The 14,366-nt window shown below is 41.0% G+C and overlaps 1 protein-coding gene across 2 annotated transcripts in view; it reads right to left on the bottom strand.

Moving 5' to 3' along the window:
• KIF20B (kinesin family member 20B) overlaps window positions 1-14,366 on the bottom strand; it is an 85,868-nt gene that overhangs the window by 20,019 nt on the left and 51,483 nt on the right. For both annotated transcript variants that reach the window (XM_050959269.1, XM_050959270.1), the window contains exons 23-29: window positions 14,043-14,103; window positions 12,568-12,693; window positions 12,145-12,281; window positions 9,751-9,906; window positions 7,852-8,028; window positions 5,248-5,415; window positions 3,680-3,805 (exon numbers count right to left, since the gene is read on the bottom strand). In XM_050959269.1, the coding sequence (XP_050815226.1) occupies window positions 3,680-3,805; window positions 5,248-5,415; window positions 7,852-8,028; window positions 9,751-9,906; window positions 12,145-12,281; window positions 12,568-12,693; window positions 14,043-14,103 (951 nt within the window). The remainder of the gene's footprint in view (window positions 1-3,679; window positions 3,806-5,247; window positions 5,416-7,851; window positions 8,029-9,750; window positions 9,907-12,144; window positions 12,282-12,567; window positions 12,694-14,042; window positions 14,104-14,366) is intronic.

Genomic DNA, 14,366 nt, shown 5'->3' with positions numbered 1-14,366 from the left:
CCAAGGCCTGTGAAAGTGTGGGATCATTGTCCAGGATGGGTTGTAGATCCTTGATGATGCGCTGGAGGGGTTTTAGCTGGGGGCTGTATGTGATGGCCAGTGGAGTCCTGTTGGTTTCTTTCTTGGATTTGTCTTGCAGTAGGAGGCTTCTGGGTACATGTCTGGCTCTATTGATCTGTTTCCTTATTTCCTCGTGCGGGTATTGTAGTTTTGAGAATGCTTGGTGGAGATTTTGTAGGTGTTGGTCTCTATCTGAGGAGTTAGAGCAGATGCGGTTTTACCTCAGTGCTTGGCTGTAGACAATGGATCGTGTGATGTGTCCGGGATGGAAGCTGGAGGCATGAAGGTAGGCATAGCGGTCGGTAGGTTTTCGATATAGGGTGGTGTTAATGTGACCATCACTTATTTGCACCGTGGTGTCAAGAAAGTGGACCTCCCGTGTAGATTGGTTCAGGCTGAGGTTGATGGTGGGGTGGAAGCTGTTGAAATCGTCGTGGAATTTTTCCAGAGTCTCCTTCCCATGGGTCCAGATGATGAAGATGTCATCAATGTAGCGTAGGTAGAGAAGGGGCGTGAGTGGACGAGAGCTGAGGAAGCGTTGTTCCAGGTCGGCCATAAAGATATTGGCATATTGTGGGGCCATGTGGGTGCCCATAGCAGTGTCACTGATCTGGAGATATATATTGTCATCAAATTTGAAATATTTGTGTGTAAGTATAAAGGTACAGAGCTCAGCAGCCAGTTGTGCTGTGGCATCATCAGGGATAGTGTTCCTCACAGCTTGTATTCCATCTGTGTGTGGGATGTTTGTGTAGAGAGCCTCTACATCCATGGTGCCTAGGATGGTGTTTTCTGGGAGGTGACCAATGCATTGTAGTTTCCTCAGGAAATCAGTGGTGTCACGGAGATAGCTGGGAGTGCTGGTGGCATAGGGTCTGAGTAGAGAGTCCATATATCCAGACAGTCCTTCAGTGAGAGTGCCAATGCCCGAGATGATGGGGCGTCCAGGATTTCCGGGTTTGTGGATCTTGGGTAGTAGATAGAATAACCCTGGTCGGGGCTCTAGGGGTATGTTGATTTCTTCTGGTATTAGTGTAGGGAGTGTCCTGAGTAGATGCTGTAGTTTCTTAGTGTATTCCTCAGTGGGATCTGAGGGAAGTGGCCTGTAGAATTTGGTATTGGAGAGTTGTCTGGCGGCCTCCTTTTGGTAGTCAGACCTGTTCATGATGACAACGGCACCTCCTTTATCAGCCTCTTTGATGATAATGTCAGGGTGGTTTCTGAGGCTGTGGATGGCATTGCGTTCTGCATGACTTAGGTTGTGAGGCAAGCGATATTGTTGTTCCACGATTTCTGCCTGTGCATGCCGGCGGAAGCATTCAATGTATAGGTCCAGACTGTCATTTCGACCCTCAGGAGGAGTCCATGTGGAGTTCTTCTTGTGCTGTTGGTGGGAGGGCACCTGTGTATCAGTGCACTGTTCAGTGTTGTCCTGGAAGTATTCTTTGAGTCGGAGATGGCGAAAGTAGGCTTCCAGATCACCACAGAACTGTATCATGTTGGTCCACCAAGCATTCTCAAAACTACAATACCCGCACGAGGAAATAAGGAAACAGATCAACAGAGCCAGACATGTACCCAGAAGCCTCCTACTGCAAGACAAACCCAAGAAAGAAACCAACAGGACTCCACTGGCCATCACATACAGCCCCCAGCTAAAACCCCTCCAGCGCATCATCAAGGATCTACAACCCATCCTGGACAATGATCCCACACTTTCACAGGCCTTGGGTGGCAGGCCAGTCCTTGCCCACAGACAACCTGCCAACCTGAAACATATTCTCACCAGTAACTGCACACCACACCATAATAACTCTAGCTCAGGAACCAATCCATGCAACAAACCTCGATGCCTACTCTGCCCACATATCTACACCAGCGACACCATCACAGGATCTAACCAGATCAGCCACACCATCACTGGTTCATTCACCTGCACATCCACCAATGTAATATATGCCATCATATGCCAGCAATGCCCCTCTGCTATGTACATCGGCCAAACTGGACAGTCTCTACGGAAAAGGATAAATGGACACAAATCAGACATTTGGAATGGCAATATACAAAAACCTGTAGGAGAGCACTTCAACCTCCCTGGCCACACTATAGCAGACCTTAAGGTGGCCATCCTGCAGCAAAAAAACTTCAGGACCAGACTTCAAAGAGAAACTGCTGAGCTTCAGTTCATCTGCAAATTTGACACCATCAGCTCAGGATTGAACAAAGACTGTGAATGGCTTGCCAACTACAGAACCAGTTTCTCCTCTCTTGGTTTTCACACCTCAACTGCTAGAACAGGGCCTCATCCTCCTTGATTGAACTGACCTCGTTATCTCTAGCTTGCTTGCTAGCATATATATACCTGCCCCTGGAAATTTCCACTACATGCATCTGAGGAAGTGGGTATTCACCCACGAAAGCTCATGCTCCAAAACGTCTGTTAATAAAAATTAAGTTTCTAGCCTTCATGGTTGCGAATATGGTTCCAAATGTGAACCCAATGCAGTGCTTTCTTACAGAGTCATCTCCTCATGGATGCAGACAACTCCAGCTTTGCTCTATAGCTGCTTACTGCTTTCCGAAGCAACAGTAGAGAGCAAGCAATATGATTGGAAAGTTTGCGCCCCCGCTGCTCAGAATCCTGTGGGCAGCAGCAAGCTCATTGGAATTACATCAATTTCACTCTACTGCTACTTGGAAATTAGCCAAGGACAGGAGCTATTTAGGGAGAGGACAAGCTGAAAACAGGCTAGAAAAGGGATAGAGTAGCAGACCTCTCCACACCTCTATGTTAGCAAAGATGGTAGAGGTGTAGGATACTGAGACCTTGCTCCCCCTCCAGCAGTGAGGAAGCTCAGAGGTTGAGGAAAAGAAGGAAGAAAGTTAAAACTCCTTCTTTCTAACAGCTCCCACTAGGGTTCCAAACTTACAGCGGATATAGAAAATGGAGCACACATCTAAGATTCTAGTGAGAATCCCAGCATCTTCTCATTTCCAAAGCTAGGGGTGGATCCATAATGATATCACTCATTATGTAGGTATCATGTTAGTAAAGAGTTTGCAGTTTAAAGGGTCAAGTTAAATGAGAGTTGGGACTTTGCCCCACTTATAAACCTGCACATGGGAGCTCTGATCTGAAGAAGGCAAATCAAACTTGCCTTAAGGGTAGCCCATTTAAAGTGCCTTAAAAAAAAAAGTTTCATCTAAGACTCACTCATTTTGCAAACACAGTCAGTCCTTAATTAGATCCCATGAAGTAGATATTATACTTCTTTTATAGACATAGAAAGGAGTAACGGGATTCACCAAGTCAATGGCAGAGCTGGGAGAATGCCCACCACCACATCTCTCCCTCCCTTTAGCTCTTTTTATTGCTTTTTCCAGTACAGCAACAGACATTAGTGAAAAGCCTGGGTACCTCTGAAGCAGCTAGAAACGAAGAACAACCACCAAGTGACCTGTCAGTTCTCCGCAAGCCACCAGGAAGAGGCCTGTGGACTACAGTTTGAGAACTGCTATCTTAAAACTTTATACACATAATTCCTTTAGCTTTACTATGTGCATTAGACAAAAGCATTATCATCACATATCACCTAAAAGAAAGTTATATACCAACCTCCGTTTCATCTAATGAAGATACACTGCTTGGACATTTTGATAATAGATTGTCTTTAACTTCATTGCAGTTTATTGGGATACTTTGTCCAGCTATAGGATTATTCTCTCTCTGTTTTTCCTTAAACTGTAAAAGACTTAGAATGAGTCACAACAATGCTAGAGTGTAAGCTTCAAAATTATGTTTGAGCTATCTACATGTTCCAATATAAAAGCTCAATACATTTAAGTTCATGAATGTTTGTGCAGGAGGACAATATTAAACCATTTCAAAAGACCTATGCAGTTAATATCCAAAGGTACTTATTGTTTTTAACATTTCACTATTACTATATCATGAAAATATTCAGACCTGATAATTTTCTGTTAGCAGCTTCCCTCCTCATTCATAACAAATGGGTAATGGACCAGCCACCTGGGGAATTTGGAGGTAGTTATATGTTGTTGCTGGAAGGTCCAGGACTGAGTCCTGCTCTTCAGTTCATGCCACCAGAAAAGTTCTTCCAAAAGGTGTAACAGCAACCAATTAATAGCAATAAGACAAAACTTGAAATTATTGAAACTAACTTTAGAGCAACTGTATGTGAGTCTCCCTTCAGAGAAAAAAAATATTATTTTTACAGGTTTTATTACAGTCATTTACCAAACCACCAGATTGGGTTCAATTAACTAGAGAAGCTGCTAACAGAAAGAAAATAATCAGGTAAGAAATTTCTCATTCTGCTGCCCAGCTTCACTCTTCATTTATACCAAATGGACAGTAGCAAGCAGCAATGCACAGAAGTAGAGGGGGTTAGTGAGTGGAAGGATAAAGCAGAATTTAAACTCTTGTTATGGTAGGCAGAAATAGGAAGGAACAGGAAGTTTCCATGATATAAAGCGAAAGCTTTGTAACTTGAAGAATTATTTGGGAACAAACCAGTTGCACCAAAGGATGCCTCTGGAGAGGTATGGAAACTACTTTGCAAGTCTCCCGCAGGTAAGGCTCAGACACACAAAAACTGTATGGCACAGGGTGTGAGCTAGAGATACTTTCCATTTTCCAGATAGGGGTCCATAATCCCAAGGTTGTCAATCAACACTAATGCTCTGCAAATTGCACACTTCTCCAGTAAATTTCCAGGTGGAATTTAAAGTACTGGTTTTAGCCTATAAATTCTGTATGCTTTGGAACCTAGTGACCTGTAGACCACGCCTCTCCCTGCGCCATACTGCTAGAGTTCAGACTGACAGAGCTTCTATTAGTTAACTATCTAGGTAGGTTCTGAAGCCCCACTTTTCTCACAGGCATTTACAGAGATAGGGTTTTCATAAGTGGTGGTGAAGTTGATATTTTATTGGCTAGAGAGTGTATTTTACTTTACAGATTTTCCCACTAAAATCAAAGAATTTGTACGTAGAAATTTGGTTAATGAAAGTATATTTAAAAGAAAAAAAAGATTTTCTACTTGTGTTAAATGTAAGGAGATATCAAGAGCCATTGGGATGGATGCCAGTGAAATTAGAAAATAAACTATTTGTAAGTAGTTTCTCATATTTATAGAAAGTGTCTGCTAAACATAAGGTTACCTGTTTACTATGGAGGTATTCATTCCCTTTATTTTCTCCTTCTTCAGCTAATGCAGTTACCCTTAAAGTTTTAGGATTTTCATGACAAGAAAGTTGTTTTAGCTTCTTTATAGTATCATCTTTTTCAGCCAACTGTCTCCTTAGTTCTTCTATTGCAGTTCCATAATCCTGTTTAACATGTTACAAATCTAACTATATACACTGAAAAAGGATTGACAAAATACAAAATTGACAGACATACTTACCAAAAAACAAAACAAAACAAAAAAACAGTAAAGAAATGGGCTAGACTCACATGTTTAATAAATTAAATGATTTTTTTAAAAGGCAACTTAATTCTCTGTATTAACTTGATAATCATAGAAAGTACCTGTGACCGACGCCAGCTGACAAAGGGGCACAGAGGGCATGCATAGAGATTACAGGGATCTCCCAAGCTTGGTATATATATTCTAGTTCACTAAAGAGGGTCATGTAAGGTCTCTAACAACAGCTTATGTGATACTAATTATGAATATCATAATCATATGTATGTACTGCTACTATGTAAAGAGTTATGTATATATAATGAAAATATGTTCTTATAGTTTGCAATTAAGAGGCGAAAAACTGGTTTCCTGTCAGACCAGAAATGTTTATCCATCTGTTGAAATGTAAATTGAGTATTGTCTCATTAACAATCACCAGTCTGAGCTCAATACATATTGTGACATGGCAGACCAGGTGCTAGCTCATGCCAAGGCCCATGGGCCTCATTGAACACTGACAAATGCATAGCTGGAAACCAGTCTGACTCACCTGTGAGTTAGTGTTGTCAAAACAGATATTAGAGTTATAAGAAAGTGTTTAGTGGTTACACTTATGAAATGCTTGTAGGATGCGGCATGTATTAATATTAGTTATAATATCTATATCCCACATCATAAGGTAATATTTGTTTGATTTGTAACAAGCGAGAGGGACAGAGTCAGTCTCTCTCTCCCCCCCCCCCCCCCCCCCCGACAGCTTGACACAGATGAAGGATTGTAAGAAGGAAGAGAAAAACGGGACGGGGAAAAGAGTGTTATCTGGAAGTAACTTCAAATGTTTATTGGACTATCGTGGGGGGCAAGGAAAGCACCCTCCTAACCTGCACCTAGGGCCATGTAATTACATTCATGAAAACAGTATCACAATCAGCCTTGGTTGGAATGCTGCAAAAATGGTTTTTGGCAAGATAAGCCTGTTTTAGACAGGAGGTTAGCTGTTAAATTAAGTTAAGCCTCCAGAAAACAAGTGTTGATTTTGTTTCATATGTAACCCTGTTTCCATTTTCCTTACTCAGTATCTGTTAAATAGTATCAGAAATCAAGAAATGTATGATTGTTTTAACTACAAATGTAACTCAGTGTTATAAGGAGCTGATCCTGAATTGACTCAAACAAGCTGGTGAATACCCTATTCCTTTGGGAACAGCAGACCTGGTAGTACTGTGAGTGTTCAGAGGATAAAGGGGATCCTTCAAAGGGGCTTGGGAACCAGAGTGCACCTAATGTTAACCTGCAAGGAAAAGTAAGGGCTGGCATAGCCCAGAGGAAATTGTTTGGGTGGCTAACAGATTGGAGGTATGTCGAAGAGCAGACACCGAATTAAGCACATGCAAGTCGTCTTCTTGCTGGAGACAGGGATGGTTAACAAGGTGATTCAGTCCTGGGCACTCGAGAACTGTCACAATACCAGAAAACACATACAGCATCGAAAAAAGCAGCCTCATCTTCCTCATGCTATTCTGCCTATGCACTCCAAACCTGATGAAGGTTTCCCCCTCTTGAGGTACAATGAGTTCAGTCCCTATACCCATTCATTCATAACCTCTCTGCCAGGACTGCCAATAAAGGTAATAGTTGTGTTGGTGGTTTTGACATGAATACCTGTCCTCAAGAAACTGGACTGAGACCTCATCTATTGATTTAATAAATCACCAAAACAGCCATCAAATGTTAACTAATTTAGTTCCCACATTTCATTTTTAAGACTTATAAATGCATTGTAAGAGGGTTTGTTCTGTTTCTGACACTGGCCAAAACAGGAAGTTGGGAAAGTGAAGGAAACAACAAAAATGTTTGGAAATTTTATTTTGAGTTTAATTTGAAAGTTGGGTTAACTCTTTCATTTGTTTTTTGCTTTTTTTCCTCCTCCTCGCCCCCTTGTCATGCCACTGTGCATCCTGGTCTTGGCCTGGAGCTGAGATGGAAATGAAAAGCCAACAAAGGCTATTTCTCATGGAATTTTCAGAGTGGCTAGTCCAAGAAAATACTAGAAGTTTCATAAGAAAGCCTGTTTGAGATTTCCAGTCCAGTTTCTTTATCACAGGGTTCAAATAAACTTCAGATGCTTTTCTGAACCACTGAACCTTTTGGAAGTTCACCCACCACTAATGCCAGTTCATTTCCAAAGCAAGCTATGGGGCTGTTTTTATTTTTTAAATTTGCTCTTAATTGCTTTGAAATGTTGAAAATATTTGAAGCTTACACAGCTCTGAAACCAAGACTGCAACAATATGATAATGCTATGTAGAACTAATAGATAACAAATCAAAATGTACTGGAGGAGGATTAGGCTGACCTTTCCTGAACCCGTTAATGTGGTATGTTTCAGTTCCTCTATTTCTTTATCTTTTTGAATGTTGCTAGAAACCAAAGTACTGAGCTGTACTTCCAAAGTTGCTACCAGCTGATCTCTTTCTTTACGCCACTTTTGCAGGTCATTATCCTTTTCTGCCAGCTGTGCAGTAAGCTTCTCCTAAACAGAAAATGGAAAGTGATTAGAAAAGCCCTGAAACACCTTCTATTTGAACTGTCCCAACTATGTGGTTTCAAATGATTAACTATTATATTTATGCTTAAAAAGGAAGACCCTAGTAATCTAGAAAATTAAGCCAGTGTAACTATTTTACACTTACATAAAGTGAGACAAGTAATTGAGTTTCATTTGCAATAATTGACAGTGTATAAAAACACTAAAAAAAACAGTGTATAAAAATAATAAATCTTGTTCTCGCATTCTCTTTTCAAGGGCAGAATTCAGTAAAAAAAGCCCACTCCAACTACATAGATTCATTTCCTGTTATGCCTAAGATGTTTCTTAATAGTTATGTAAGTGTATGATCAGGGTGGATAAAAATCAATTATTTTAAATAAATAAATAATTCCTTTTTTTTTTTTAAATTTAAATTGGATTTTTTTGATAAAATGCTTTTTGAGGAAAAAACCTATCCAAAAGATAGTTTTAATTAAGATACATTATAGCTCAAAGATATCGCATCATGGAATAGGGATTATAAATTCTAATTCTATAGTATGAGACAATATATTCATGTAATGTTTAAGAAAAGCTTTGTAAATGAGTTCCAATAGTTCATGGATTAGGGACCCAGTCTTATGGGGTTCCACAGGCTTCTGTATAGATTATTTAGGTTAATCTTTCTATCGACCCAATGGGACGCAGTGCTCAGTCTAGAAGATGACTTAGTTTTGCAGAGATGCTTAGTTTTGCAGTTCTCAGACTGTGGATATGTGTGTCCAGAGGTAACAGGCTTGTTAACAGCAAAAATATTTTTAAATTAATAAATAATATATAGAGGTGAGAAATAATAGACCTCAACTCTATTGTTACTCTGCAAATTTGTGTACACAGTCAATCTCTTACTTTTCTCTAAAAGTGCAAAGTTTCAAAAAGTTCAGTGAATAGAAGATTGTTGGGGGCGGAATAGATCTGGACAAGGAGAAGCAGTATGGAGATAAATGTGAGAAGCAAGGGACATATGCTTGTTTTGTTAAAATATTATATGTTTGTGGTTGAAGAAAAAAATCCAGACTACTTAACACTGTTGTTTTAGTTAAATAAAACAATTTAAATGTCTATCTGGTGATGTTCTCTCCTCCGAATACAGCATGGCAAGAAAATCCTCCAAATATTAATGATTAACCTGTTGAACTGGAGATAGTTCACCTCCCAATGACTTCATAAATATCTGTTTCAATTACCTTTGGTAAGTGAAATAACCAAACAATCATTCATTTTCTGATATAGCCGTAAAACTAATCTGAAAAGTTTTCAAAATAAATCACTGTTTAAAAATGTACAGTGTGTACCTTCTAAAAATGAAACCTATATCTATCTCTGAGTTGTGAAGAATATGTATTAAGGTTATAACAACCAACAAGAATGGACTTTTATGGAGAAATCCATGATTAAATCGAGTCTTTCTGACTAGTGATTTAAAACAAATCCACCCTATGTATGATAACGAATACCACAAACTGACCACCTTCCAGCCTGACTTTCCTGTAAAATGACGACAGAAGAAAGAAGAACTCAGTCCTCTGAAGTTCCAAATACCCTTAACTTCCAAGAGGAGTTAGGATATCTCACAGGAAGCACTCTGTAGGATCAAGCCCTTTAATTTTCTTTGAATCCTGTTTAAAACATCATGAAAATTAGAACGGATGGTCTACTACTCACCACCTCTGTTTGCTGCTTTCCGTGACGTTCTCTATCTTCAGCAAATTTTCTCATCTCTCTGTTTCGGTGATTCTCAGCTTCTTTTACTTGGGTTATAAGCCCCATTTTTTCTTCCACCCATTTCTTTCTGTCAGTTCTACACTTTTCTTCAATTTCCTGTGTGAAATAATCAAAAATTTAAAGAGTCAGGTATAAATCTTTTCTTAGCCAGGGAGAAGGCTCCCCAAGGTTAGGCTGATGTTAAATTGACAATCTTTGCGTATTGTAGGGAGGACACTCAGTTACATTTTTTAGGACAAGACAGACAAACCTAATAGTAAAACAAAGATATATCAATCCACCAACTGGATACCAGCATATTCCTGAAATAAACTTTTTCTTTTATTTATAAAAATAGCACAAAGTTTCTAAAAAAGACTTTTGGAATGGTATTATGGGATAAACATTTGTGTTTTGATCTACAGCAGCGTACATAACTTAGTGTAATCACAGAATCATAAAAGGCTAGGATTGGAAGAGACCTTAGGAGGTCATCTAGTCCAACCCTCTGCTCAAAGCAGGACCAGCCCCAACTAAATCATCCCAGCCAGGGCTTTGTCAAGCCTGACCTTAAAAACCTCTTAAGGATAGAGATTCCACCACCTGCCTAGGTAACCCTTCCAGTGCTTCGCCACCCTCCTAATGAAATAGTTTTTCCTATTCAGACCTCCCCCACTGCAACTTAAGACCATTGCTCTTTGTTCTGCATTTGTCACCACTGAGAACAGACGAGCTCCATCCTCTTTGGAACCCCGCCCTTCAGGTAGTTGAAGGCTGCTATCAAATCACCACTCTTCTTTTCTGCAGACTAAATAAGCCCAGTTCCCTCAGTTCATAAGGAGAGACTGAGGGAACTGGTTTTATTTAATCCCAGGTACCAATCAATTTGTGCTAAAAATTTTACCAGCAAGAACCCTTGTTCCTGTCCTCTCCTGTCCCTATCCCTTGAATTCCCTGCTCTGCTGCAGAGTGAACTGCAGATGCATACTACTGCTTCCCCAGGGCAGAAGGGCAAAGAATATTACCCCATATGACTACAAAGGCAGAGGCACTGAGGGAAAGTGATGAACATGTTTCACTTGAAGAATATCACTTCAGCCAACATAAACTTTGCCTCCTTTACCCTAAGGAGCAAAATGACTGTCCACAAACCTCTTTGCAGGACATTCTCCCATATAACTGGTTAGCAACTGACAGGACTGAACCAGTAACCCAGGTACCTACAGAAACGCAGGTCCACTAATTTCTCAGAAAGTCACATAATGCTATTTCTATCTTCCCTGCCAGATATAATTTTCCTCAGAACTAAGGTATCTGTAGAAGGCAGGGTGCAAGCTGGATCCTATAGTAAGGCAACTAGTTGCATTTCTCAAGCATGCAGTATGGTTACCTGGCTGTCACAGCACAGCTAGCCTTTGAGGCACGGGAAGCCCAAGGCCCTGGCTCTTTCCTCATCACCCACCTGGTTTTGGCAATCCATTCCTCTGCTTTAATTTTTTTTTTTAAAAGAAGTTTCCACTCCCGGCTCCTTGAGAAGACAGCACTGAAGATGTAAATCACATGAGCTGTAACTCTATTACTGATTTTTCCTTCTGTCACAGATTTGTAGTCCCATGGTCTAGTCTTAAAGAACCTCTGAAATGGGAACTCCCAGTTTTGCAGACATGCCCAGATTAATTTACAGCTGTGGGAGATCATGGTGCCTGATCACCCTCAAGCTCCGTTGTGCAGAACCAGCTCCTTTGCCCAAGGAGTCAAACATAGGTCAGCACCATAAGGGGGTGGAGTTAAGGGTCAGAAGGCAAAGTTCATCATCGTAAGAGACAGTCTAATCTGATGAACTAAGCATGGGACAGAGCAGAGGTTCTAACTGCAGGTTTGGCATAAACACTTTCCATGGCCTTAAGCCTTTTTGCATCCCTGTTAGAATTGCACATTATTGTGAACGCTTCATTTATGAAGTGTTAAATGTTACCATCTACTAAAAGGATAGATTTTGTATTTTCTAAATAGTTGTGGTTATTAGAAATGTTATGAATAGGATGTGGGCAAACTGACGGAAGAAAATGGCAGGCAGAAAAGTAAAGGAAGTGTTCAAATGATTTAGTGGTTTGGCCAGAGCCCAAAGAGAAACCAACTCTTTTGCGCAGAAAGAATAAGGACTGGTTAGACATGTCATATATGCTGCACAGTACGTAGCAGTTATGGAATGATACTTCATCTTTCAGAAGGAAGTTCCTTTACTAGTGAGACTCAGTTCGCTCACACACTTGTATAACATGCCCTACATGATATAGCTACTTGCCTGCTTTAAACTGAATTCTCTGTGTTTAAAGTTAAGTCACCAAATTTTACCTTAAGTCTTTCTTGCAGACTGATTAGTTCTCCACTACCTGCATCTACGTTTTTGTCCTCATGTTTGTTTATTTTTTGTTGCCACTCTCTATTACTTTTCTCCAGCTCTTTGTATTTCTGCTTCCATTCTTCCAGTTCTAGTCAGAATACAAGAAGAAGAAATAATGTGGTTTGCATCAATTTCAAACTTCTTACCACATTCACACCCTTCTTGTAGTACAGCTCCCATATTTATCAGTCACAACTACTGCCAGAGCGAAGATATGGCAGAAATGCCGCCATTGGGCCAAATTTAAACAAAACTCCAATGGTGCTATGGATTTGGTCCAATATAATAGCTACAAACTCAATGATGAAAATGGAGAATTGTTCCTAAGCATCTACAAAATATGTTTTTGCTCCTACTCTAGATAGATAGTTTACCAGAAACTAATCTCTCAGTCTCTTCTAATTTGGCCTCTAGCACTTGATCTTGTTCCAGCTGAGTCTGTTCCTGTTCTTCTAATGTCAGTCGCATGTCTTCAATTATTTTCTCTTTTGCACGCAGATCTGAAGATTTAAAAATAGATTTAAAAACGAGGCTCCTTTTTCTCCCTACCATTCACCCCCAATTTAGTGTGCCCATTAAAAGCTCTGGATCCAAAGCTCTGTTACAAAGTTCAAGAACACATTTACACTCTGCTGGCCAGAATTCTCAAACTTGGGTTCTCAAACACCCACAAGAGTAACAAAAACTAAAATCCAATCCACTAGCAGCAAAGGGCTTATCCCAAAAAGAGATTTGGAGGAAGAGCATTTAGTCATTTGAAAGTTTCCTTGTGAGTGTCTTTTTCTAATACTATATGAGAGGGGAACCACTGTTCAACTGAGGTACAATTCATCAAGGCTGCAACACGTAACTATCATTAAGGCTAAGTTTTTGTCACGGATATTTTTAGAAAAAAAAGTCAGGGACAAGTCATGGGCAATAATGAAAAATTCACAGAAGCCTTGACCTGTCCGTGACTTTTACTAAAAATACCCAAGACAAAATGGGTAGGCTGGGCAGCTGGGGTGTGGGGAGACTGGGAGCTCCAGGGTTCCCCGCTGTGGCTGGGAGCTGCCAGGTTCCCCCTACCATCCACAGCAGCCAGGAGCTTCGAGGGTCCCTCTTGCCTCCCACGGTGGTGGGGATCCCTCCTGCAGCTGGCAGTGGCTGGGAGTGGTGGGGCCTTCTTGCCACCTGTGGTGGCTGGGAGCTCTGTGGATCCCCCCTACTACACACGGTGCACGGGAGCAGTGGGGATCCCACCTGCTGTGGGGTCCCCCCTGCTGCCCAGGGTGGCCGGGAGCGGCAGGAGAGCTGCGGGGCTCCTCCCTGCCACCCGCAGTGGCCCAGAGCTGTGGGGATACCCCACAGCTCCCTGCCTCTGCAGGCAGCAGGGGATCCTGTGGCTTCCAGATGGCACCGGCTGAAATCACTGGGGTCTTTGGAGGACACGGATTCTGCGACTTCCATGACCAAATCGCAGCCTTAACTATCATTAACCAGTCTGCATCTTAATCTTTGAGATTTTATTAAAATGGCAGCTCTCACACCTCCTCACACTTTTAAAACGTTATAAGTGTGACTACAGCAAACCCACAATCTCTCTCCAAAAATAAAATGAAAAAGGAGTTTGGGATTTATATCCTCTGCATCATCTTCTTGCTTTCTAATAGACCAACTGACATGGGCTAAACAAAACTGCAACTCATTACCTGAAAGTTTCAAATACTAGGTTTGGAATTTGTTCTATCCAAACAATATTTTTAAAATGTGAATATATTAAAACCCTTTAAGCAAATTATTTACACAACAAGAACCCATTATGCTGCCATTTCACGACAGGATATGAACAAAAATGGCTATTGCTTACCTTTACATGCATTCTGGTATTGTTTTGAGATTTCTTCTATCTGCTCATTACCCAACAGTTCCTAAGTAGTACATCAAAAGGAAATTAGTACTAATACATTTGAAAAAGGACAGTTACAGGCAAACCTCATCTTAGGCGGGGGTTCGGTTCCACGGTTATCACATAAAGCGAAAACTGCGTATAGCCAAAATTATATCCCCAAGCCCTTTAAACCCCGCCCACAGCTCCTGCAACCGGGCCGAGGGGCATTTAAAGGGCTCCACCAGGCTCCCCGCTGCCCTTTAAATGCTGGCCCCAGCCCCGCCGCCAGAGCTGTGGGCGGGA

The sequence above is a fragment of the Gopherus flavomarginatus genome, chromosome 6 (genome assembly GCF_025201925.1).
Source record: "Gopherus flavomarginatus isolate rGopFla2 chromosome 6, rGopFla2.mat.asm, whole genome shotgun sequence".
In the NCBI taxonomy this organism is placed as follows: Eukaryota; Metazoa; Chordata; order Testudines; family Testudinidae; genus Gopherus; species Gopherus flavomarginatus.
This window is presented reverse-complemented; position numbering and strand designations above follow the sequence as displayed.